This window comes from Podarcis muralis, chromosome 6, assembly GCF_964188315.1.
Source record: "Podarcis muralis chromosome 6, rPodMur119.hap1.1, whole genome shotgun sequence".
Lineage (NCBI taxonomy): Eukaryota > Metazoa > Chordata > Lepidosauria > Squamata > Lacertidae > Podarcis > Podarcis muralis.
Genome location: NC_135660.1, coordinates 47,448,922 through 47,476,157, shown reverse-complemented (window position 1 = coordinate 47,476,157; position 27,236 = coordinate 47,448,922). Strand labels below are relative to the sequence as shown.

Here is a 27,236-nt window from a genome sequence, read left to right as displayed (position 1 = left end):
ATTATTATTTTTCTTATTTTATTGTCAGGGTAGCTCACCTGGCACCTTCATTACTTATCATTAGGCGCAAGCTGAAAACATTCTTCCCCCAAACCTTGGGCTAATGAAACAATCAATGGCCTCTAAAACTGTATGTGTGTTTGTGGGGGCGGTGATTGTCTGCTAGATACTTTTGTGTATTTTTGTGCTTTTACAGTGCAAATCTCCCTGCGTTCCTCAGATAAAGAGCGGTGTATTCTGGGCGTAGCCAAGCAGGGAGCAGGGAGGGGCAGCTGCCCCCCAAAATCAATAAAAATCAATAAAAATACATAGCAAGCTGAGGTTCTGCGCCCCCTAACAAAAGGCCTAATAAAAATCCTGGCTATGCCCATGTATTACATATAGTAATAAACAGTGCTTTTTTCTGGGGGTACACATACCCCTAATCATTTTGTGAATCTTTGTACTTTTGTCCATTTACTGTATTTGTTTACCCCGACTTGAACTATAAAACGGTGAATATCTTGAGTCAAAATGAGAGTGCCCCTAAAATTTGTTTTTAAAGAAAAAATCGCTGGTAATAAGTAACTAAAATTATCCATTTATAACAAAATTGTATTTATCTTTTTTTTTTTTTGGTAAGCGGCTTTGAGGGGCGTTAAATATCAAGCGGTGTGTTAGATCTTATGAAATGGCTAAAATAATCTCCCCGGGCGACTTTTCCTTCCTTCTGCCTCGCACACCAGCTAATAACTGAAGAAGCTCAGAACGCCAGAGCCAAGGGAAGCCCCCTTCCTGCTTTCCTTCCCTCCGGCGGGCGGCGAGCATGAATGGGAGCCGCCGCCGCCGCGACGTCACTGGCACGGAAGCGGAGGTTGCTCCGCCCCTTCCCTTTCCCCGGCCTCGGTGGCTCACGGGGCTTGGAGACGTCAGATTTGCATGGCAGCCTCCCGGAAGCGCTGAAGTGAGGGAGGCAAAACAGTAGAGGCGGCCAGGTGAGCGATCCGAAGGGCCAGGATGGCCGCTGGGTACAAACGGGGTGGCGCGCCCGGGAGGAGGGCAGGGGAAAAGAAGGGACGCGGAAGCTGCAGCTTGATGCATTGCAGGGGACCTCTGGGAAACAGAGGACCCGGCTTTCCAGCAATCTGAAATAAACTAATCAAATAAAGCTGTGAAGAAAATGGCTAGGCTTTAATTTCCCCCTGATCTCTGTGCAAAGCCCAAACGAAGAGTCTTGTGGCATCTTTAAAGAGCAGCACGTTTTCGCTTCCTTGGAGCACAGCTCATTTCATCAGATGCAGACCAGACTTATTAAGTGTGTGCATGCATATGTATGAGTGTGGCGTGGTGTGCATCTATCGAATCCAGGGTATTTTCATTGAGAAGGAAATCCCCATAGGTTCACTGGGGGTTATTCCATAGTAAATATGCAATAGGATCCCAGCCTTCAACGGATATTCTGAATATTGGCTGCATGGGACTTCCTGGGGGGGGAAAAATCCCCCCCCCCCCAATTTTGCTCTGTGCTTTCACTTGTTAGGAAATGTTTTTTAAAAAGCAGCTGATGGAGCCAGAAGGAAAATATGAGCTCTCACTCTTAAAAACAATTGTTTTATTAATGAAAGTGAAACTGCATTTGAGTATGACTGACGGGCCAGATGAGAAGCTTTCTTTTCTTTTACAATAATGAGCAACAAGGAAGAAAAAGAAGAAGCTGTTCTGTCAAGGTTATAATGCAAGATTTCAGGTGTTTATGCACCTGAGAAGCAAACAGAATTTTAGACATACTGACCACACACTGTATTCTAGCATTGGTTTAGTATTCCTTAACTAGTCTTCTAACAAGATAAAACAACACTTGGCTTGTATGAAGTCAGCACTTCTAAACTCAGAGCACCAGGTACTTCACAGAGTTCCCCGATGTAGCGAACCTGCAAAAGGCAGGTTGTTCACTGAAAAGCTTTATGCCTCAAGCTAAAATCCTGTGAACACTTGGCTATTGAAACACATTGAACTTAGTGGGATTTATTTCTGAAGAAATGTGTATGGTTGGACTGTAAGTTGCTTATGTAGGCCAGAACGTTTCTTAATGGCAGAACTCTCTAATGTACAGTCCTGGGGACCCATTTCCTGAATGCCCATGTAGCAGCCATAGTAACCGTTTCATAAATAAGCTATTTTATATACTCTGCATATTTTGTGGAGAACTTATTTTCCCAGGAGCTACTTAAAGACGCTCAGTGGACCCTGAAGGAAAGTGGAAGAGGAGAAGCTATGAACAGAGAGCTCATTTCACCAGCTCCTGAAGATGCCACCAGAAAAAAAATCTGCTTTTTGTGGCGTGTGTGTCTTTTGAACCTTATTTCTGTTATTACTCATTTATAGGCCTCCCTTCCACCCCATTTAGTATGTTACATTTCATTGCGGGTATACAAAGGCAGTAGATAGGTAGATAAATAAATAAAATACAGAAATAATATTAGTGTGTAGGGCTATTTTTAGCTACTATTTATTCTATTTGATTTGGTAGACTAGTAGAATTGTAGAGTTGGAAGGGCCCATGAAGATCATCTAGTCCAACCCCACCCACAAGGCAGGAAACCCCTAACAATTAAGAATATAAATAATCAAACCATTATTATTATTTTGGTTTGATTAGTTATATTCTTGTTGAAAACAGCTTTGATAGTTTTTAATAAAAAAGCAGGGTACACAAATTAAACAGGCGTACTGCTATTTTAGCTTAGTTAGTTGAACCAAGGCACCTTCCTTTGAGAGTGTTACTTTTGTGGGGAGGCCCTTGTAAGTCATCCTGAGCCCCTTGGAGGAAAGGCCTGATAAAGAAAGAAAAAAAAAAGGAAAGAAGTCTATTGCAGAAAAAATGTGTTCTTTGTAGCCATTTAAATGTGGTTATGTTGTGAGAGCCCTGGGTGCAAATTCTGCCCCTGAGAAATGACTCCTTTCTTTTTTGAAGTTCTTCCTACAGACAGAACGCCAGGTCAGCGCTTGTTGGTACATAATCCTGCAACTGCATGAGCAACTTCTTGTACTCCTGCCCGCCCCCAACAGTTCACATGTGTGCACACAACTACAATGTACTTTGTCCTCCTTGAAGTGTTGCCATCCCCCGTTATGTTTTCTAATATGTAGCTGTTCCAGTCTAAACTGATTACATATGGCCTGGACCTTGCTGACATTTATCACAATTTGGATCCTTCCACCTGACGTGCAGTCTGAAAGCACGTCAAAGTGCAAGTAGATAAACAGGTACCTCTCCGGCAGGAAGGTAAACGGCGTTTCCGTGCGCTACTCTGGTTCGCCAGAAGCGGGTTAGTCATGCTGGCCACATGACCCGGAAGCTGCACGCTGGCTCCCTCGGCCAATAAAGCGAGATGAGCACCGCAACCCCAGAGTCGTCTGCGACTGGACCTAATGGTCAGGGGTCCCTTTACCTTTTTGTCAAGCAGTTCAGAGCAACATAAATGGAACCATCTTGTGTATCTTCATAGCAGCCCTGTGAGGAAGGGGCGTCCCTCTTGGGAGTTCTACCTCCCTCAGAAGTTTGGGTGTGTGTGTGTGATGGCCTGGGAGGGGGCATCCTCTGTGGCAGCCCCTAAATTGTGGAATTCCTTTCCCACAGAGGTGTGCCTGGCTTCTTCGCTATACAACTTTCATTTCTTTACCCTGGCCTTTGACCCCCGACTTCTGCGATTAAAGGGCCCACCCAAATCCTCTGGTTGTAATCTGTTTTGAGTTTCGAATTGTAAATTGTGGTAGCCCACCCTGGAGCCTGCTGGAGTTTGATGATGATGATAAAAATCATCAAGTTTCACACGACCTTGAGCCAGCTGACTGGTTTGAGCCCAGATCTAAGTGCAGCCCTCTCCCCTCCACTATGGCACAATGCTTTCTGTTCTGGTGTTGTGAACTGCAACTAGAACAATCCTATCGCTGCAAGGATCGCTGCTTGAGATTAACCACTGTGGGAAGAGAAGGGTTATTGTGGCAAAAAGTCTCTGTACCTTTGAAGTTTTGCCCTTTGCTTTTTCAGGCACTGCTGAGTCAATGAAGAGCAAGGAAGGAGCTGAATAGTGTTTGTGCTGTCCAAAGCTGGGGAACCCAGGATTCCAAGGAAGGACTAACCAGGACAGGTATATATATATATATATATTTTGTGGGGGGTGGAGGTGGCATGTATAGACTGTGGTTCTGTCCTTTAAACTGAGGCAGTATTTTACACTGATGAGAAAATGTCGTTTAATTCCAGCTTTGTTTGTCTTTGAATACCACAGGGGCAGATGATAGCAGGGAAAGAATTAAAAGTTACTCCTTGCCTATAATTTAGTGCTGTCAAAGTGATGGAGGTAAATGGCACCATTGGGAATCTAGTGAAATTGGATAAATGACCACCCAAGGAAAATGGAAGGGAGAAGAAAAAGAGCAGCCCTCCCCCCCGCTTTTTGGCTAGAGGTCGAATAGGACTGTGCCAAAAACTTTATGGACACACAGTTTGAAGGTCTGGTCTTCTCAAGTCATGAAAGAGGCACACAACACAAATGAAATGAGAATGAACAAGTTTCTTTTTTAAAACAAAACCAAAATGTACTTAGCTATCCATGGAAAAAGTAAAATTGTTACTGCTTAGTTCTCTAACGGTTTCTTGATTTAGAAAAAAAGAGAGCAAAACAGCTTAATATTGTGAGATACATTCCCTTGAGTTCTGAAGGACTTGTTTCCTTAAGACTGATTTCTTTAAGAGGGAAGCTAATATAGGGAAACATAAGTGAGGACTTGTGGAACTGGGCAGATCTAAAGTGAGAGAGTGATTTGCAGGCTGCGAGGAACCCTGTGAGGAATCTAACTGTTTTAGAAACATAAACCTTCTAGTCCTCATTGCTGTGGTGTTTTTTTTTATTATAAAAACTGTTGTATTAAGGGGGATTTTGGCAGTAGAATTTTGTCTTGGCAATAAGGATATAAGGAGCTGGTTTAGGACAGTATGAATAATAGTACAGTATTGGCTAGACAGGCCACCAGAGGCTTTTCAGGAAGTTCTGAGACAGTGACCTGTCTCATAAAGATATTTTACAGACAAGTGGGCTAGAGACTCAGGAATAAACTAAATGTGTGACATGACACACACTGTTTAAAGCAGCTGGGGCGGGGGTGGGAAGAGGAAAGCATTGGATTGGGAAAACAGTGCTGGCGAGGCAGGGAATTTTCCTGATCAGAACTGCCTCATCTAAAGCTAGCTGCTATTTGCCCTGTGGGAGACAACGTGCACACTTACCCTGTCAATATTTTCATTACAGTGTCGGAGCGACGATTTGATCTTGCTTAATTATTATTAGCTTTTGCACCATAGCTTTTCAAGGGACAGAAGTTAAGGTTGGAAAAGATATGTGTGTCTTTGGGGGGAGGGTTAACCCCTTCCCCTAGTCCTGCTTTCCATCCAATTCAACCCCCCCCCCCCCCTGCAGCTACTTTTACCTTTGGGAAAAACAGGAGATCTGATTACAGATCTCCCAATGTCACATGCAGTTTGGTCCTCAAAAGCGAACCACGCTGGAGAAATGCTTGTGACATTTTTGAAGTGTTGCAACTGCGAATGCATTAGCACAGGAACTAGGTCCAGCCTCATGATACTTACACTTGATTTTTAATGGGAAACCTTTCCTCCCCAAAGCAGATGTGCTTTAAAAAATACCCACAAAAGTGGGCTAATGAGAGCAAATTTGTTACTTGTGTGCACCCCTGAACTATTTTTTTTAAAAGAGCTACTGTCATGCGTTACCTATGTTGTTTTAGACCTTGCTGTGTCAAGATCGCAGTTTTGGAGTGTGTCATTGCCTTTTGATCCCAAATCCTCCTTTCTGGTTGGACATTTGAAGTTAAATGCCTTGGTCTGATTGTTGCTTCACAACTGCACTTCAGTCACATTTATTGGCCACGTGCCGTACTCTTGCTGAGAATTAGTTAGCATGCAGCAAGGCCCTTTCTATTTTAGTGGCTAATCAATGGCCATTGAAGATGGTGGCCTGGTGACATGCCGGCAAGGCCATCTGTTATTGAATTTCTATCGACAGAGGAGGCCGGTCCATTAGGGCAAATGAGACACTGCCTCATCCCACCTCGCTGTGTCCTCAGCAGTCCCACTTGCTTGCCTTCCTTATTACAAGCAGTCCTCAAAAAGCATATTGTCTTCACCACAAAAAGAATATTGTGCAGTTGGAAAGAGTTTAGGAAAGGCATCCAAAATGATCAAGTGACTCTCCTGTGGGGAAAGGATGCAGCCTTTGTGACTACAGTGTGGTGTAGTGGTTAAGAGTGGTAGACTCGTAATCTGGTGAACCAGGTTCGCTTCCCCGCTCCTCCACATGCAGCTGCTGGGTGACCTTGGGCCAGTCACAGTTCTCTGAAGTCTCTCAGCCCCACTCACCTCACAGAGTGTTTGTTGTGGGGGAGGAAGGGAAAGGAGAATGTTAGCCGCTTTGAGACTCCTTAGGGTAGTGATAAAGCGGGATATCAAATCCAAACTCTTCTTTTTCTACTACTTAGTTTAGAGAAAAGGCAGGCAGGAGGAGACATGATAGATGTTCATACATTTATGCACGGCACAGAGGAAGTGGATAGGGGAAAGTTTCCCTCCCTCTCTCACAACGCTAGAACTTGCTGACATCCAATGAGGCTGAATGTTGGGAGGTTCAGGACAGATAAAAGAGAGCACTTTGCACAGTGCATAGTTAAACTTTGCAACTCACTCTCCCCTCAGAGGCAGTGATGGCCTCCAACTCAGATAGCTTTAAAAGAGGACTGGACAAATTCATGGAGGATAGGGCTACCGATGGCTGCTAGGCCATGATGGCTATGCTCTGGTTGGAAAATGTAGGAGGGGAGAGTGCTCTTGTGCTCAGATCCTGTCTGCTGGCATCTGGACGGCTACTGTGAGTATAGGAGGCTGGACTAGATGGACCATTGGCCTGATCCAGCAGGCTGTTCTTATGCCAGCCCCTCCCCCTCAATCTGCCTTTGTAGAACTCAGCAGGGAAAAATAGGTGGGCAAAACTAGAATTAGTTGGCTCTACTCACCACTGACTGATGGCCTCTCTGTTTTCTGTCCTACGGATCCTGATGGGCACCAGCATCGTCGTCAATCAGCAATGGCTTCATGCCCTTACGCCAAGGCAAGCTGCAAGTTCCAATAGAATCCCCATGGAGGGATTCAGTAAATTGGTGATATGGTAGTGGGCTACAGTGAGGCTGATCTTATTCCAAAAGAGCTCCAGTTTCTTTAAGTGGTGTAAAGAAAAACGAATTTCCACGGGCACAGTTCCCCCCGCCCCCATTACAATGTTGGAATAAAAAACAACCCTGCACTCACTGAACATTGTTCCGCAGAATAGCTCTTCCAAAGATAGAATCTTGGTCCCTTTTGGAAAATGGTTACCCGCCCTGACCAGATGGTATGTTCCTAATTAGAAGTATGATCTTGTAGCTTCTGTGTTGTGCTGAATGAATATTAGTGACTCAGTAGCTGACTCAGGGCCAATTCCAGTGTGAAGTTGCTTATTGTATATGCCAGTTTCCCCTTTCCCCCGTTTCAGATGTTAATTGACATATCTGAATGAGCACCCACTGTTCTTTGTGAGTGCCAAATTAATAATGTAGATGTGAGCCCAGGTTAATCTGCAGATGGACCTGCATGATTTTGTATAGCGAATATTCCAAAGCACTGGAATAGTACAAAATAACCTCAGTCTTCTGGGTAATGGAGTCATTTGGGAATCTGCAAATGGTGCCAAAAAGAGTTGTAATCCTGAATTGTAATCTGGGATAGAGATGATCAACGTATGCTGCTTTCTGGGATAACTGACCCAAGATTGTTTTGGCATTAAGTGGCATATAAATAAATGATAATGATAACTAGAAAGAAAGGGTTTTACAGCTGCCAGATCATCTATGATGAGAGGCAGGGTATGAATTTTATAAAAATAAATAAAAATATAGACATATCTTCCAGTAAGTGGTAGCTCTGGGGATTCAGTGATCTGTGACACATGAATTGCCCAAAGAATATTATTATGCTCGTCTTATCTAAATACACTTCCCCAACAAACCATGTTTCTTATTTCTCTATTTATTTTGTTTATATCTTGCCTTTCCTCCACGGAACCACAGGGCAGTGCACATGTTTTCCCCCTCCCCATTTTGTCATCACAACAATCCTGTAAAGGAGGTTTGGTTGAGAGATAGTGGCTGACCAAAGGTTCATGGCTGGTCGGGGATTTGAACTGCCAGTTCCCCACATCGTAGCCCAAGATACTAACCACTACACCACACTTACTTGGATTTTGGGAAGGAGACATGGAAAGTTGCAAGGGTAGGGCTGCCAGATCCAAACTTAGAAAAATGAAACGTTTTTTTCCCTTGGGAAATGTTTTACTGAGAAAGGAGGGATTGTGGAACCTACTGACTGTCCTTGGCAGTAAACTATAATACGATGGCACATAGGAAGCAGTGAGAAGCTCTAGGAACATTCCCCACAACTGAGAGCAGCAGCAGCTTGTGAATTGCTTCCTTCCTGTTCGATGTCCTTGCCCTTCTCACATGCCTCAGAGCATCTGTTGTGCTTCGTTTCCTAAAGTTTCCCATGCACAGTACTTCCTCCAATCTGCCACTCATGAGGCATCCACTGCCAAGAGATTCAACATTACAAATGCAAGGTCCTGGAAGTTGGTTGAGTGCAGTTGGGGTCAAACTGTACTACAGTAAAGTTGACTGGGAGAAGAAAGGGAGGGAGCGAGGAGAAAGAGAGTTCACTTGCAGGTTCTGGTTGGAAACCATGGAGTTTCTTTTACATATTTGAAATATATAGGTATGAAATCCACAGGACTCTCAGACTTTTTTTAATAAAAAAATATAATTCCAAATAGGAATATGGCTCCCAAGAAGACTACAGAGCTGCTTCATCTGCTTCGACAAGCAATGAGAAACTCCAAATATGTTCCAGAACCGATCCAAGCCTACATTGTACCCTCCGGAGATGCACACCAGGTATGGGATTCATCAGAATTGTCTTCTGTCGGTAGGATTCTTCCCTCTCTCGTGCCCCTCCTCCAAGAGCTAAAGATTAAGGTTCTTTAACCAAGTGTGCTTAATATGTAGAGGTATCCCTATTCTATGCTGCCATATCCTAAACCTATATCAAGGTGATGCACACTGTGAAAAGGTCCAGTGTTCTATTCTCACAGTGGGAATGTTTATGGGAGCCCACAAATAGGCTGGGAACACAGTAAGATTCCTGTCCCCCAGCAGCTACCACTATCCACTTATTAATCACCTTCTGAACTGCCATCTCAAGTCAATTTACATATGAGATTGTTAAACACAAAATCAGCAAATACATTTAAAACAAGACTGAAACCCTAGGAAAGCAGACACTCGTGGTTAAGACCCATTTCTTTGACTGGGAACAAAAAATATCTTCTGTTGTTTCTGGAAGGTGCAGGTAGTGGGGCAAAACGGGGGCAGCCACGTGGAAAGCCCTGCTCCAGGATTAATGGCTACTCCATTGTCCACGTTTTATGCTGTATGCAGAGAACAATGCCTCCAGCTGCCAGTGCGCAGTGTTCTTCATCTAATAAAGCAAGCAAACCAAACACGCACACAGCTATTCTGCTCTCAAGTTGCTGCAGGCAAGAGGGTTTTATTTTTATTTTTTTGCAGCTGCTACAGGTGCTTCTTTTCCTGCCTGAGCCTGCTTCTCTGTAGCTCTGGTTACACTTGTGAGACTTTTAATATGTTCCTGTGGATCTTGGAATATGACCTGCAAGATTCTTTATTTCTTTGTGTCGCTTTAGGGAATGCAGTAATGCAAAGACCTCGCATTATGCTTTTCCTGCTGGGCAAGTTTATCAGGTTTGTTCTGTTCCGTTCAGAGAGCTGAATGGACAGGAAGAAACCCACCCCTCCTTATTTTGTATCCACTAGATTTGCTGCATACCATGACTTCAGCAAAACCGTGTCCCCCCATGTACATGGTTTAAGCCTTGATTCTCAGGACACAAGTACATGCGTGCTGAAGTAGACAGAGTGACCAAGGAGTCCTGGGTTCAAAACCCCACTTGGTCATGAAACTTACTGGGAGATCTCGCAATCTATTAGTCTACCCTACCTCACTGAGTTGTCGGGAGGATAGAAGAAGAAGAAGAGTTTGGATTTGATATCCCGCCTTTCACTCCCCTTCAGGAGTCTCAAAGTGGCTAACAATCTCCTTTCCCTTCCTCCCCCACAACAAACACTCTGTGAGGTGAGTGGGGCTGAGAGACTTCAGAGAAGTGTGACTGGCCCAAGGTCACCCAGCAGCTGCATGTGGAGGAGCGGAGACACGAACCCGGTTCCCCAGATTACGTGACTACCGCTCCTAACCACTACACCACACTGGCAATGCATGGCTCCCTAAAACTTCTTAAAGGAAAGGTGGGATAAAAACATAATAATGAATTAGGGGGGGGGGGGGGAGAAGTAGAATGAACAGCCTGACTGATTTTCTACCAGTGTTCCTCAGCAAGGCTTCAAGTGGGGTGGTGGTGGTGGTAGGGCTACCTACCATTTCACAGCATCTTATGCAAAGAAAGCATATATACTTAATTTCATAAATTATTTGCGGGGCTGGATGGAAGCTGACGGTGGTTAGCCGTACTAGTCATGGTTAATGCTAACCAGAGGTTCCATTGGAATTAGGGTTTGATGCACTTGTAAACCTCGGTTGAAGGGTACCTGGCTAGGTTGAAGCATGATTAGCATTGATAAAAAATATCATTGTAAACAACAAGAAAATGGAAAATAGGAAGAGTAGGAAGGATGCATTCCCTAGGTTGCCTCAGTTTGCAAACCACTCTTTGCATGGAGCCGGTATTGTGACTGCACTAGTCTGTGAACATCAGAGCTGAAAAGCTACCTTTCTCATAGTTTTAGAAAAAGTAGATTCTGCCTTAGCAAATTAAGTTCTGAATTGCATGGGGTACATGCCGGCAGTGGAGACTTCTAGGCTGCTTTGCTTTGAGCTTATAATCAAGGCCAGAACAGCTTGTTGTCAGTGGTTGAAATTCTTAACGAGGAGATTTTAGGCAGACACCCATTTTTGAGTACTTCTCATAAAATCCAGTTAGAGGATGCCAGTAAAATAAAGCAAAGGTTACAGATTTGAGGCATATCGTCTATTACAGGTTCCAGGATCAGAAGATATTGGGGGCGTTTCTTCTGCTTGTGTTGCTACATCAAAGGCCTGACTTGTTTGGCTGGACAGTGGTGTGGTCAAGAGTGAAATAAACATGAGCGCTGGGAGAAATGTCGGAGGAAAAAGTACTGCAGATCTGAAGTAAACAAATGAAGAATAAACATGGAGGTTTAAATGTCTCAGTGGAATAATTATATGAAGGCAGCCTTCCCCAGCCTGGTGCCCACCAGATGTCTGGGATTCTCACCAGCTGTGCAGAGGAAGAGCTTGTTCAGATTTTTCAGTATTTCTTTGCATCTGGAAGAGCACCTGATAGGGCAGCACAGCTAATTCAGGAAGCATGTTCTGCTGCTCTTGGTGCCTCTCTCTGCTGTTGTGCATCATTAGGCTCACTTTCCCCTTTTTCTTTTCACTATTCATTTCTAGAGTGAGTACAGTGCGCCTTGTGATTGCCGAAGACAGTTCATCTGCGGGTTTGATGGCTCAGCAGGTATGTTCCCAGAACTGTGCTTGACCCCGTCACATTTGACAGTTCTTCAGCTTTGAATGCCAAGCTCCTCCTCTGAGGTTCACGGGCCAGAACATGAATCTCTCCAACTTCCTCTAAAGCTAAAGTGCTGTATGGTTGTTGCTGTTATTTTACATCCAGTCTGGATATGGCTGTTTAATAATCTCTGTGAAATTTGCAAAATGTCTTGATACACCCACCGCTTAAGACAATTTCTAAGTGGTTTACAAAATGCATTCAAGAGGTATAGATAACCCAACACCGAAACTGCAAAACTACAATATAATACAATGCAATAAAACAAAAGCATTCCTAAAAACAACAACGTAGCAGCTCATTTTGAAACACCGTTAGAGTCAGCTCCATTCTCTCTTTTTCCTTCCTCTTGCCAAAGCACATCCTGACTCACGAAATACAACACACAAATACAACACTTGCGGGGTGAATCGGGAGCAGTGAGAGGTGTGGCATGGGGATATGGGGTGTGATCTGAGGAGGATTCCGGGAGCAAGACAGGGACACAGGCTTTATGTTCTCTACCGCTGGTGTGTAGGATTGCAGCCTTAATCATAGTGGCATTTGTCGTATAAATTAAAAATGAAATGGGGAAGGTGATGTCAGCATCTGTTTCCTGATGCTTTTATATACGACAGAGGAGTAGGGACTGGTCCAAACCTGGCTGCTGTTGTGTGTAACTTTTTAAGGGGAAGAAATCTAGTCCCTACCATGCAGCATAAACAGTTCTCTCCACCACATTTAAGGCAGACTTGGTATATATTCCATATTACCTGCTCTGGGCAGATACGTCTATAGCAGTGTGGCTGCTGAACTTTGGTATGTGCGTAGGGGTGGGGTGGAGAGAGTTGGCTCAGCTCACTTCTGGAAAAACTGTTGTGCTTTGCAGTTTGCGTGCTGGGTTGAAAGAAAAACACGAAGGAAAAGTTTGACTTGTCCCTTCCCCTTTCAGCATCTACACCAGCTGGAATGGTGACGTAATACCCGTGTAGTAATGAGCTTTTGCCGACCCCCAGATGACCCTTCAATAAAGTGAAAAATCCTGTTAACTGTTTCATACAGTGATCGCAGCTTGCCTTTCTTTTTCCCTCTGCGAAGCCAGTGGAAACAGATTTGCTTGTAGTTTGGCAGATTGGGGGATTAAGTGGTAAACAGCGTTGGTTAGCCAAGTTCAATCTTCTTAAAAAACATTTTTTTTCTGCATCTGAAATCGCTGGGCATTGAAATTCGGCTAATGGGCGGGAAAAGCCTTGTTTATCTTTCATAGGGACAGTGTGTTCTGTTTAGCAGCATGTCCCGTGGTAACACGCATTAAACTGCAGCTATGAGATGTAGGTTTCATTTCAAGCTGTGTGTGTGATATATATGCATTGTAAGCATTGTCAAGCCAGCCATTTTGTGTTGCTTTGTTTACCCCTTACTGTAAAACAGCCAAGTCCAGGTGTCAGCAGCCTAACTATGGTTTATATCCCAGGAAGTGAGTATTTTAGCTCAGGCCTTCTCAAGGTAAACTCTACTGTTCTGGCCTGAATTTCAGATGCTTTGGAACAAGCTTAATTCAAGTTCGATTGTTTTATTTCCCTTCATTCAACGGGCACCACTGGCCATGTGTGTCTGTGTGTATAATATATGACCACCTCTCCCTTCTTCACTCTTTCTCAGGAACCGCCATAATAACAGTACAAGATGCTGCCATGTGGACCGACGGACGCTACTTTCTCCAAGCTGCTGAGCAAATGGATACCAACTGGACACTCATGATGATGGGTGTGTGAGAGCCCAAACTAGTGCTTTGCTTTAGTTCCCCTAGTTGTGCTTCTTAACCCATTAACGCTCCCTTGGTCCTGTTGTTACATGGAGAAAATAATGTTTTCTTGAACATGTTACAAGAGCAGGCCTCTTGCTTTCCCTTCCTAGTATATCTGCCCAAAGTCAGCGGTTATTTGCAGGCAGAAAGCAAGCAAATCCTAGTTTTTGGCTGTACCCTTCACCAAGTGTGAGTGCTCTCTGGAAAAATGCAATAGCATTTCTTGTGTGAATAGTATAAAAGCAAGTTGCAGCTTCCTGTACCAACCCTATGAGAAGAATATAATGGAGTTTGCTTGAATGCAGCCTGAGTGATTGACAGCTGCTGAGCAAAGGCGATAAAGGTGATGTGACCTTGCCCCATAGTGACCTCTTCATTTTGTGTTAGGTCTGATTACTTCCAGGCTCACTTGAAGGTGCAGCTGAGGGCCTGTGAATTGTGCACCCAGCTTTCCAAATGCCACAGTAAAGAGCCATACTGTGCTTGCAGAAAGTCCGCATTTAATATCTGAACATGTAACTCAAAATTAAGAAAACTCTTGTAATTTTTTGGGGGGCATAATTCTAGCTATGGAAATTGTACTGAATTGCTGTCATTTATATGGGCGTGTTGGGGAAAGATTGAGGAACAGAAACTGTGTGTGTGAGAGGCATGACATTAAAATGTTGCAACGTTCAGGGTACCATGAACCACAGAGATGGTTTCAGCTTCCCAAATGGAGGCACTAAGACAAGGCATCAGAATTTCTGACTAGTCCAGCACTCCCCATTCTCTTCCTTGTGCTGATCCCCCCTTTCACCATTGGGCTTCCTGAACACACCAGTTCCTCCTTTATTGCTGAACTTAGTGCCAGTACTTGCAACTTGTTGTTCCTCGGCCCATCCCTTGGTTGTTTAGCAACTGCAGTGCTTTCTGACCTTAGTGCTGATGAGGGAAGGGAGATAGGAGAAGGAAAGAGCTCGCATGGGACCACTTCTCTTTTCAGTGGTACTCCAATCAGTGGAGGCAGGCAGGGAAAGGAAGGGTGCTCTGTTTGGCTACCTCCCAGGTGCTTTGCTTTTGGGACTATCAGTAGCTATAGCTGAAAGGAATCATGCTTCAATGTGAGGAGAGCATGGTTTGCGTGCAGAAGGCTTCAGGTTGAAGGGTATCGGTTGGCAGAAATGGAAAAGTTCTGACATCTCCTAGTTGGAGTAGGCAACACTGGTCCATCTAGCCCAGGGTTCTGACTCAATTGTTCTCTGAAGCTGATTGCTCATATCATATCCGAGGCAAATAGTAGGGAACAAACTGAGTTATTAAAGGGGCAACATTCTGGGCCACACTGCACTGTATCACAGTGCTCCAAGCTCCAAGTCATTAATTTTGCTGGATATCTGCAGTGTTTTTAGGTGTATGGAAAGGAATCCATAAATGGGGTTTGTTTTGGGAGCAGAGGGCTTCTATGATAAAGGTTGGTGAGGGGTCATGGTTTTGGAGTATCTGTTCCATGGTTTGTTCCCCCAAAATACTATTGGGTATTCCAGGCATGGGGAAGTGGACCTGACCTGTGTGCTGGGTCCTTATCTCCCTCACAGGGGAGAGGGCACTTAGCCACCTGTCGGTAACCTGTGTTGCAATTATGTGCGCTGCACTTTGAAGTCCTGACAATTAGTCGACCGCTGCAACTTCAAAGAGCCTTGCATAGCTCTGTGCAATCACAGCTCATCAGCCGATTGGCAAGGCTTTCAAAAAGCCACGGGCGGGGCTCTATTGCCGTGTTTCTCAACTGGGTGCCATATGGCTCCCGGGGGGGTCCAGGATATTCCAAGGGGGCCACAGGTGAAAATCGCGTAAATGTAACCGCAGCACGAGGTTAGGGGGCCACAGAGGGTAGTGAGAAGTGAAGAAAAGAAATCATTTTTTAGCCTTTAGCTGCCCAAGAGGGGTGTGGCTTGGCCAAAATTGCATTCTGGTCAAATAGGGAGGCCTGGTGCGCTGGGGGTTCCCCACCGCTGGTGCTAATTCCATCTCTGGCACTGCAGTCTTACTTGGGGTTTGGGTATGCATTTCTGCACTTAAATTTGGTTATAAACCGCTGTGTTGAGATTTACTGCTCCCTGTCTTGTGATCAAGGTCTCCATGCTTGTGTTTCTTTTCTTTAAACTTTGCAATCTCTCTTGAATTCTTTCTTGCCTTCAGGTCTGAAGAACACTCCCGCGCAGGAGGACTGGCTTGTGAGTGTTCTCCCCGAGGGTTCCAGAGTTGGAGTAGATCCTTTCATCATTCCAGCAGGTTAGTTTGCCCTTAAATGCCTTCTGATTTGTGTAAATGGTTAGATTCTCCTGACCTGTGCTGCTTCACCACACAGCATCAAGGGGTTGGCTCTAACCAGGGTAGTTGAACTTGTCCTGAAACCCTTTCTCTGCAGCCAAGGTAGTTGGGGGTAGGGAGGCTGATGTTTTTCCAAGGAGGCAGTGAGATAGCCTGATTATTCAAGAAGGAGGTGGATTGGTTGCCCTATCGAGTTTCAGCTGCAAATGAATCTAGCAAACTTTTCAGTTGGGAATTTGAAGAAGGTCACAGGAATCTGGTTAATGGCAATATTTTTACTACTTTCCCTCTACAATCCCACAGTGGTTTGTAAGCTAACCATTCCTCTCCGGTTTCTTCTTCAAAACCATAAGGCGTAAAAACTTTTGTTTCTTGAAAAATGGAGAGCGATAAATTGTCAGAAATGTGATACGTTTCTGGTCCAAAGTTTTCTGATGAAAGTCTAGGGTTTAGTTGACCCTAACAGGAGAAGTTCTTGTTCCCTAATTCTCGTTGTAATGTACAGAACATGCACACACAATTTTCTTCAGTTTTTTAAATTGATTTTATATTTCATGAATGCAAATGGTGAGGTTCTTAATAAAATACTTTTTTAAGAAATGCAGTGGATAAATGATTCTGTTACCAACCCATGTGTTTAAATGTGTACTGTATCCCCCACGTTTCTGCTTACACAATGTCGCTTCACAGGGAAAGCTTAGCAGGCTGGGGATCTCAACAGCAGCATCCTTCTTACGTCACTCTTTCTGTCATCCTCAGATCAATGGAAGAGGATGTCCAAAGTTCTGAATAGTGCTGGCCATACTCTTGTGCCTGTCAAAGACAACCTAATCGATGTCATATGGACAGATCGACCACCACGGCCTTGCAAACCCTTGATGACTCTAGGCTTGAATTACACAGGTTAGCAGGATCCCAGTCACATCTGTAAGGATGTTGTTGATAATGAAATGACAATCTTGACAGGCTCCCTGTTGAATTGCATATTGGGCAGAGGTACTGTGTGTGTGGAAAGGATGAGACTAGTCCGGCCGCAACCATCATTTAATATCCCTAAAAGCATCTGAGATGAATTGGGCATTGGACATAAACGGCACCTGTGTGTAGATAAAAGAACTGCTTTGTTACATTAACCCTAGAGAATTTGGCTGGATTAAGTTCTCGCTTTCATTGCACGATGCAGGGATCAGCTGGAAGGACAAGATCACAGCCCTGCGGGGGAAAATGGCTGAGAGGAAGGCTCCGTGGTTTGTGGTGACCGCCTTGGATGAAGTGGCTTGTGAGTACAAGTATCCTGTTTCCTTTAGCATTGTTCAATTCCATGTTGGTTATCTACTCAGAAATCTCTATGCAGCTGGAAATGAGAAACCCTGCAGCATCCCCAGGGGTCAGTAGGACTGTGGGCCAATTTGGACAATAGAAGTCTGTCCTGGTGTCATCTTTGGAATGTAGAGATTTCAGTTGCTGGCTGTTCACTGGTCAATGGCAAGGAACCTTGTGCCAATTCCAGGAGGGCTGCTGCTGGGCTCAATATTACTAATTACCACGAATGGTTGGAAAGACCACCTTGTGCTGCACTTGTGGGTAGCTGCTGCCTGCTTACAGTCTGCTACCACTTAGTTCCCAAATACCCACCAAGCACAGCTGAGGAGCAGCCAGGAGCACAGTAAAGTGCAAAACAGGAAGTGGCAAGTTTGCCTATTGGGAGGCAATGGGGCCCAAAGGATAACGCGTTGGATTTGATCTGGGGAAACTGCTCGGTAGGCTGTGGGCTTGTCTTGTGGCCTGCTTTCTGCAGGGCTTTGCTGCACAAGTGAGTTCACAGTGGCAAACATGCTTGCACACCCTCACCAAGCAGAGTTGAACTCCCTGCCCATCATCAGAATGACTGCTGGGGCTGGTGGTGTAGCAAAATGCTTGTGATCTCCTCTCTGGGAGCCTGGCTTGGCTTAGTGTGATATGTCTCTAGAGACAGATGTGAGTAATTCCTGGATTTTACATTTTCAATAATAAGGAGTGAGCCGCTGAACCATGGGATGTTCTTTTGTTTTTGTTTATAATCCCAGGTGTAACCCGCAACCTGCACAGCACCTTGATTACGTTCCTTATCTCTTCCTGCACTTGGTCACAAGACTGAAAGCAATGCAGACTTTATGGTTTTAATACCAGCCATGTTCCCTCTCCACAATCCCACTCCTCCTGTTTCGCTTCCCTCATCCTCCAGCCCGATAAAGCGATCTGGAGACCTTGAAAGTTTGCTCACTATTTTGTGGGTGGTCCTAATAAATATAGGGCCCCGCTGTGGGTTTTCTGCTTTTTCCTTATGGTCCAACTTGGCTTCCTTTGTACTTCGTTTGTCTTATTTTCTTGTTACCAAAAGATCTTCCTTGTGCGTAGTCTGGAGTTCTAATGCCATCTTGTGGCAAAAGCCCCTTATTGTTCATTTAAGTGGTTGTGCTGCATCTCACGATGGATGGTGCTTCCCCACTGTTTTCTTAAAAAAAAGGAAGTACAGTGGTACCTCAGGTTACATACGCTTCAGGTTACAAACTCCGCTAACCCAGAAATAGTACCCCGGGTTAAGAACTTTGCTTCAGGATGAGAACAGAAATCATGCTCTGGCAGCGTGGCGGCAGCAGGAGGCCCCATTAGCTAAAGTGGTGCTTCAGGTTAAGAATGGAGCTCCGGAACAAACTAAGTACTTAACCCGAGGTACCACTGTAATGTTGAATTTTAACCAGGTTTGTGACACTGTCTTCTCCTTCCTTATTTTTTTAGGGCTCTTTAATCTCAGAGGCTCGGATGTTGAGTACAACCCGGTCTTTTTTGCTTACGCCATCATAGGAGCCAATACAATCAGGTAATGGAAACCGAGGCTTTCTCATTTATTTTGCTCACATTTACTCTGATGGTCAACATGTGTATATATTTTCCTTCAAGAAACTGATTGGCTGAGTGGGCAAGGACAGCAGGTCTTTAAAAGCAATAGGCTGCAGCCTCTGAAGGGGGAGGAATGGCAGTGGCACTGCACTCACTAGGAAGTGCAGTGTACTCACTAGGGGTGGCACTGCACTCACTAGAAAAGAAATAGGCAGCAGTGAAGTCTGGGGAACTTTGAGTAGGCAGCAGCCCCACAAGGCAGCTGTACCTGCAGAGACATTACTGTCCATCTAGATTTCCTCTGACCTCAGTGCCACCTCACTCTGCTCCTTCCTATGGTAGCACTACCATATGTTTTTCACCTATAAGAAAGTCTGTGCCCAGATTACCAATACCCTGCTACTGAGACCTGGAGAGCCAGCCAGCGTGGTGTAGTGGCTAGAGTGTTGGACTAAGGCCTGGGAGACTGGGGTTCAAATCCCCACTTGTCCATGAAGGGTGGCCTTGGGCCAATCACTCAGGATTGTTGTGGGGATTGAATGAGGAGGCGGAGAACCATGTACGACACCTTGATCTCTTTAGCAAAAAGCTGAGATGCAAATGCTATAAATAAAATGTTCAGTCATTCACTCTTTATTTAATTGTGTTTCCCGCAAGGCTCAGGCTGCTTTTCTCTATCTCTCCAATGTATCCCTCTAGGTTGTTCATTGACGGCGATCGCATGTCCGACCCAGGCGTGAGAGAGCATCTGTTGCTGGACTCTGCTCAGGACCCTGAGTTCAGCATCCAAGTGCTGCCGTACGACTCCATCCTGACCGTTCTGAAGTCCATCTGTGACACCCTTTCTCCCCACGAGAAAGTTTGGCTCAGTGACAAAGCCAGCTATGCCCTGACCCAGGCCATCCCCAAGGTCTGTAGGCTTTGGCAAGGCAGCAAATTCCTCTCACCCCCCCAGCTCAGGTCTGTCGCTATGCACTTCCACTCGGGGCGGATGCTTCCAAGCTTCCTTCTGTGGGGCTGTTGCAGGCCTCTTGTCCTCTGCTGCAACGTGGCTTTGAAACCCAAGCCAAGCTCTCCATGGGTTGCTTACAACCCCTATGGCAGGAGGAAATGACTAACTCATTAAAAGAATTTATCTGAAAGAGTGTCAGATTAGAATAAGGCAGGGATTTGGAAAAAAAAAATTGGCCCTGGAGCAAAAAACTACTTTTGCGGATTGGGCTGGAGAGGAATAAAGAGGTTTTGTTCTCATCGTTTTGTTGGGGGACAACGACACAGCAGCCTCTTCTGGCTTTCTGTGGGGAGGCTGTGACAAAACGCACCGTGAGACTTACTGTTATCCCATGTGAGGCATTTTTCTTCTTCACCTGTATGTAGAACATGAATATAGAAACCTCCATTAGCTAGAGCAGTGGTAGCTCTTGTGGTGCCTTCAGATGGCGTTGGACTCCAACTCCCCTCATCCCTGGCCATTGGCCATGGTGGTGGGGGCTCATGGGAGTTGGAGTCCAACCACACGGAGAAGGCACTCCACTGGCTACCCTGGGCTTCAGGAGCATGCCTTCTGTTTGAAATGGGCTCTCCTTTTTCTTTTTGCTTTCTGTGCTGTGTTACATACCTAACACAGAGTGCAAGAAGATTCTAAGGTACTTTTAGTTCAGTGTCCCATGTATATGGCAGTGTTTTGGCACAGTCCGCAATGTTCTTTGAGACCAGACTTCGCCCTGCTTCCTGCTCAGCTCATAAAGTGGCTTGCACAGAGCTGGAGACTTTCCAGAGAGAACTATATGCAGAGGTGTATCTGCTTCATGGAACCATAGAATTGTAGAGGGACCTCACAGATCATCTAGTCCAGCCCCCTGCAATGCAGGAATCCTATCTAAATATGTAGATCCATGGAATTGTAGACTTCAGATGGACCATCTCCTGGAGGGCTTAGAACAGTCCGAGCAGAATCGAGGGGAAATGACTGGAAAAGGTGCAGGAAAGGGCATGCAAAATGATCTGGTGGTCCCTTGTAAGGAAAGGCTACCCTTTGCCTTTCATGCAGACAGAAGATGATAAAGGATGCTCTTGGTCTGCATGCATCCTTTCTGTCTGGTCCCTGAGGCTTGGAAGGATACGAAGATGTAGCTAGCGCACTTCAGCTTAGTCTTAGTGGCCAGACAGCTCCAGGGCCAGCAGGCAGTTTGGGCTCCTTGCCAAATTGTATCTTTTCTTTTTTCTTTTTGGTCTTAGGATCACCGCTACCTCACCCCCTACACTCCCATATGCATTGCAAAAGCTGTGAAGAATGCAGCGGAGTCAGAAGGCATGAGGAGAGCTCACGTAAGTGATCTGCCCAGTTTAGTGGCTCTTTTCTGTTTCAGAGCTGCAAGTTATTAATTCTACTGAACTCTGCAATAGTTTTTGCAGAGTGCGGAGTGAAGTGTAGAAGTTTCTGCTTGGAAGTAGAAATGTCGTCTTTTTGCTACTGCCTACTAATATATTTCTTCCATTAAAATGTTTGGGGCCAGTTTTTCAGTGGGTTATTCAATTTCATTAATCCCTTTATCTTGTTTCTTCTTCTCCCTTTATTAACAGATTAAGGATGCTGTGGCCTTGTGTGAGTTATTTAACTGGCTGGAGAAGGAGGTATGGTTTTTTAGATTTTTACTGAGAGAAGACTGTTACTGTATAATAGAAGATTGCATGAATATAAGCTTTAGTATTGCTCACGGTAACTACTGATTACAATGGCCTAGAGGGAGGGAGAAAGCCACTGAGACTTGTAGGGACTGTGAGGGCTGTTCATATTTACACCTTGAGAGGAAATGATGACTTTTGGAGTCTGTTTTCGCTTGCCTTGTGTGATCAAAAGAGGAACGGTAAACGATTGGCTTGCATACAGGAGAAAAATCATGGCAGAGATTGCCATAGTGGAATGTTACTGGAAAGCATCAAATTCTCTTCTGTTTTTTATATGCTATATTAGTTTTCTCACAATGGCCATGTTCAGATATCACACTAAACTATGGTGCTTGGCACTACGTGAATGGGCCTGCGTTAGCCTTGGATTCAAACACTTCCCCCTCGCTCTGCTTTTCCAGTGCAGCCACATGGAGGGGATCAGAAGCTTTTGCTGCTGTTTGCCACCAATCACAGCTTAGTGGAATGTCCAAACTCAAACAAACTGTGACTAGTCTTAACCATGGTTTATTGAAAGAAGTCAACTTAGGAAATCAAACTATAAAGCTGGTTTCAATATAGCATAGTTAAGATTAGCCACACTTTTAAGTTTTCCAATGTAACACTAATATTCAATAGCTGTAGTCTACTGACGAGAAAGTACTGTTGGTTTAGCCACTGCTAATGTCGTTGAGCCCTGATATTGATGCCCAAGGATAGCATGGAGGGGTGGGGAGTCAACAGTGGCCTCTAAAGGAAAAGAGAGGGTGACTGGGCAAGATCCCATGAAAGCTACAACATGCTGTGTTTCCATTGTTGTTTACCAGGCTGCCATCTTTTCTATTAGGTTCCCAAAGGGAATATTACTGAAATAACAGCAGCAGACAAAGCAGAGGAGTTCCGTAGGTAAGAAGAAAGACAGATGTGGGCAATCTCTGGGTCATTATAGTCACTGAAGTTTTATATAGACTTTGGGGAAAACAGGGTCCATTTGTTTTATTGGGAGGCTGCGGAAAGAAGGGGTCCGACTTCCAAGGCAGGCAGTTTAAAGAAGAGCAAACCTTTAGGAACATAAGAGCATCGGAAGAGCCTACTGGCTCAGCCTCACAGTGACTAGCTAGATAACTTTGAGGAAAGCCACAAGCAGGACCTGAGCATAAGACACTCTCTTCTCCCTCAGTTTTCAGCACCTGGCATTCACAGGTGTGGCTGCCTCCTGGAGGCAGAGCATGATCCTTCATTAATTTGCCCAACCTTCTTTTAAAGCCATCCAAGATGGTGGATGCTACTGCCTCCTGTGGGAGTTTAACTATGTGCTGCATGAAGAAGTACAGTGGTACCTTGGGTTACATACACTTCAGGTTACATACACTTCAGGTTACATACGCTTCAGGTTACAGACTCCACTCACCCAGAAATAGTACCTCGGGTTAAGAACTTTGCTTCAGGATGAGAACAGAAATCGTGCAGCGGTGGCGCGGCAGCAGCAGGAGGCCCCATTAGCTAAAGTGGTGCTTCAGGTTAAGAACAGTTTCAGGTTAAGAATGGACCTCCGGAACGAATTAAGTACTTAACCTGAGGTACCACTGTACTTTCATTTGCCTGTCCTGAATCTTCCAACATTTGGCTTGATTGGATGTCCACAAATGGTTTTGAGAGAGGGTCCATGTCCTGCATAATTTCATGATCAAACTGGTGCCTTGTCTTCTCCTTGTTTGTCTTGCCTGGTTTCATACCTCTGTCTTAAACAAGCTCAGAACGAGATTGTGCTGTTCTTGGCCTTCAGGCTTATTCATCACATAGAATACTGTGCATGTCATTTTGGGCAAACAAAGTCAACCCTGTATCTAAGACCAGATTGGCAAACTTGGCTAGGGAGTCTGCTGTGCATGATGTGGGGAAAGTACACTAACTCAGTATGTTTCAGTACTCCAGCTGATACTTTTTTGGATGAACTAAGCAGAGGGTATAGAGCAAGCTCTGGTTTGAGATCATCACTAGTCCAGTTCCCAACCTTCTTTTTTTGGGTGGTAAAATAGGACGCATCTTTATAACACGTCTTCACACCATTGGTCCATCTAGCGCCATATTGTCTATACAGAACTGCAGTGTGTCTCCAAGTTTTTAGAGGGCATTCCCAACCTTACCTGCAGATATGGGATTGAACCTGGGACCTCCTGCAGGAAGAGCATATGCTCTACCACTGAGCTACAGCCCTTCCCCATACTTTAGGTTTGATGTTCATTGTCTTGCTAGAACAACTTGAGCAAGTTTTGGCCCAAATGGTTAATTGAGACAAATTGCAGGAAGACTCAAAAGGCTGATCATGAATGATGAAATCTCAATGAAGGGCAATGGCAGAAGATGAAAACCTTTGTTCTCATCCTTTGAGAGGCAGGATGTCTCCTTTCTGTAGAAGTTCTAAATGACCTTTGCTCATGAAATTTCTCTTTTTTCCAGCCAGCAAGAGAACTTTGTCGACTTGAGCTTTGCTACGATTTCAAGTACAGGCCCAAACGGTGCTATAATTCACTACAAGTAAGTAAGAGCAACAGAGTCCTTGCACTGGACACTTCACTACATAGCTGGAAGAACCTAGAGCACCATCATGCTAGTGTATCACTGCTTAGTTTAGATTAGGAAATGTTCGCTACTGTTAACCTTCAAGTTGGCTTCTATGACCAAATCTTTTCTCCAGGATCCCATTGCACTTGGTGTGGTCCCCATGCTATCTGAGGCTTAACAGAACTTCAGGGAATCACGTCAGTTGATGTTATTTTCCGTCTAGTGATATAAGGAGAGTTTGTGGTTGAAGCAGCAGAACAATGTATCTTGTTCTGTAACCATCTACTGTGTCCAAATTGTTTTCAGGCGGTTGGCTTCATGAAGATCAGTTGTCCCTGTTTGGCTAGCTTCCTGTTTTTTTCTACTAATGAGAGAGTTTGAGGGGTGGAGTCATTGTGGAGGGCTGAGGTTATTTGCTGCTGCAGAACGCAGAGACTAGAGGATTTTCGCTTGTCCTTTACAAGTTTCTCAGGGATTGCATGATGTTGAGGCTGGAAGCGTTTTTTTTTTTAAAAAGGAAAAAATCTTGACATCCACTGATTCAGTGAAAAAATTAACCTTGTCCCAAAGTGCAGCTTTCAGTGCAAAAACTGATAACTGTGCAGAATTTAGCACAACCCTAGTTGAAATAATGGTTGAATGAAGTGCAAATACATGCAAATACTTTACTTTATATTTTTTTTTTAAAGTGTTGGAATATTTCTTGGTGGCTCATAGACCTGTCTCCTGTTAGCTGTAGAATTTTCAATAGAGAATCATGTGATCAACAAGTAGGTGTAGATAACAAGCTCTTCCAGCCTTCTGATAGTCATTGTGAATGTGCTTCCACCACCAAATATTGTGATGCTATACAGCCTCCTATATAATTTAGAATAGTAAACACATGCTGTACAATGCTGAAGATGCCCTCAGACACATGATGCTGACCTAAATGGGCAGCTGATTTGATCTAACAGTCTATGAAAATTTACTAAGGACAAATAACACTCGGCCCAGAGTTCATAATTTAATTGTATAATTGAAGGAAGAACTTGTAATTCAGTCTGTTTTCACTTGCTGGTTTCAATGAAAAGGTGAGACAAATCATTTTTCTTTTCTTGAATAGGCCTACACCTGAGACAAATAGGACTTTATCCATGAATGAAATCTACCTCCTGGATTCTGGGGCTCAGTACAGGTAAATGAAGCTTATAGGCTACTTCACATTGGTGAACCTACACTAAATCAAATCCCACCTCAGATATAGATTTGGTATGGAAAAAGACACAGCCTTATACTATACTTGTTTAAGATAAACACCATGGAGAAAATATGAGTCATAGCAATATTATTCTGGCAAGTTGGGGGCTGTGCTGAAAATTATTTTGTTCAGCAAGGAATGGAGCGGAACTGATCTGTGGATGGAAATTGCTTCTTTAGAACTGGGATGGGGAACTTGTGGCGCTCGAGATGTTGTTGGACTACAAATCCCATTATCCTTAACCATTGGCCATGCTGGCTGATGGGAAGTGGAGTCCCATAGCACCTGAAGGGTCACAGGTTTTCCCTTCCTGGCTTAGAGGCTTGGCGTTTTTGTTTTTCTGAAATTTTAATGGCCCCCTGAATGGGAACTATGTGGATAAAACTTGTACAATGAGCGCCTTCTTCTCAGGCAGCCTAATTATCGGCTTCCTCGGTGCCACATTGTGAAGCAGCCACTTGAATATAATGAGTTATGCATCCATGACATTCTCTAGGCTGTGGGGCAGCCGGGCTGAACCGGCTGATGTTGCAAAGTTAACTCGAGTGTTTTTAAAGTCATGTGCTAGGGCAGAGTGCCTGGAGAGAGACTTTGCCCAAACCCCACCCCCCCAGGGGGAAGTTCTCAGGGTCCTGCTTAACTCCTGTTAATGTCAACAGAGGTTGTGGAAGAGCAGTTACGTGTGGATTGTGCTCTTTATTTTCAAAAGTATGGATAATTTGGGAATTCTCAGAGAGATACAGATCCCTTGACTTCTTTTCAGCACGGTACATATAGTTAAATTAGATGCTTGAGCAAAGCTCCATGACCTGTAGGACCATAGAGATGAAGGAGGCTTCCTTGGTCAGCGATCCCAACCCATTAGATAGAATTTCTTGATGAACTTGAAAACCTACTTTGCACCGGGTCCGTCTAATGAAATTAAGTGTGCATTGCACTTTCTGAACTCCCATATTTCAGACTCTTAAGGATTTCCCACTGTACCTGCCTTTTTCTTTTCTTCCCCATTTTTTAAAAAGTGCCGCTTAACACCTAGCCTGCAGAAGAAGTTCTGGAGAACTTGAAATATTTGCTCACCCCTCTGGGACAGGGTAGAGGAGTTATGCAGGGGTCCTGATAGCTTCCAACAACCCATGGATCAATAGAAATCCTGCTTGACTGGCTTTGAATACTTCCCCAAGCACTGCTCACATGCTCTCCAACTCACTTTCCCTAGTGCTGTTCTCGGAAGGTTGATTTTCGTTCCTTTGTGCTTCATGCACAGAGCTGCAGGATGCACATTTTGCCCTGATTTTTACTGGTTTGGCAGGATTTATTTCCCTTGTTTTTGTTGGTTTGACGTAAGGAAGTGTGTCCCGCTTTTCTCATCCTCAGAAACATGCCCCACAGTACCAAATTATGTATCATTTATGAAACATAGCATCCCAGAGCCTTGAGTTGCATCCAGTGACTTCAGTTTGTACGCTGGCAGAGCTAGCCGGGAGGGGGGGGGAAGGGGGGCAGAGGTCTTTTAGTACAATCTCTTGTGCTGGAGCCAAATCCTTTGTACCTCAGCTTTCCGAACAGCTTGCCCTGTGCAGAGACAACAATGCAGATGGTTATCCAGATTGGAATGTTCCATAAGCAGAGAGCGGGAGGAACCAACGGACACCAGGGCCGGGATAGCTGGAGGGATAACAGAATAGATTTGTTGGAAGAGAGTTCATTTCCTCTGAGCTACAGTTACAGATTCCGCTTGACATCTCTCCAGTGGCCTTGCAGTCTGTGAAAGCTTACTTGAACATGCATTAACTAGAGAAAAGTTGGGATAGGGCTGGAGCCAGCTTCTAGAAGCTGCTCCTTTTAAAAAATAGCATAACTAAATAGATTATACTTTGAGGTGTGGCAGAAGACACCTGGGTGTCCATTGGCTAGCTGAGACCTTATCTCAGGAGGGCGGGAGAAACCATCTGCTTTGGGGGTCTCTAATTGGGAGATCTCTTGCTAGCAGGTTTGGAAGGTCACAGCTGCCATGACCAATTAC

At 44.6% G+C, this 27,236-nt stretch overlaps 1 protein-coding gene across 1 annotated transcript in view; it reads left to right on the top strand.

The window, feature by feature from the left end:
* Window positions 1-854: 854 nt before the first annotated feature.
* The window catches only part of XPNPEP1 (X-prolyl aminopeptidase 1), a 33,549-nt gene continuing 7,167 nt past the window's right edge, over window positions 855-27,236 (top strand). Inside the window, exons 1-15 of the mRNA XM_028730331.2 lie at window positions 855-974; window positions 4,031-4,130; window positions 8,913-9,033; window positions 11,645-11,708; window positions 13,404-13,508; window positions 15,730-15,822; window positions 16,621-16,764; window positions 17,045-17,140; window positions 18,640-18,721; window positions 19,441-19,651; window positions 20,980-21,069; window positions 21,325-21,375; window positions 22,256-22,314; window positions 23,869-23,946; window positions 25,079-25,150. Coding sequence (XP_028586164.2) covers window positions 8,917-9,033; window positions 11,645-11,708; window positions 13,404-13,508; window positions 15,730-15,822; window positions 16,621-16,764; window positions 17,045-17,140; window positions 18,640-18,721; window positions 19,441-19,651; window positions 20,980-21,069; window positions 21,325-21,375; window positions 22,256-22,314; window positions 23,869-23,946; window positions 25,079-25,150 — 1,262 coding nt within the window. The 5' untranslated portion in view covers window positions 855-974; window positions 4,031-4,130; window positions 8,913-8,916. The remainder of the gene's footprint in view (window positions 975-4,030; window positions 4,131-8,912; window positions 9,034-11,644; window positions 11,709-13,403; window positions 13,509-15,729; window positions 15,823-16,620; window positions 16,765-17,044; window positions 17,141-18,639; window positions 18,722-19,440; window positions 19,652-20,979; window positions 21,070-21,324; window positions 21,376-22,255; window positions 22,315-23,868; window positions 23,947-25,078; window positions 25,151-27,236) is intronic.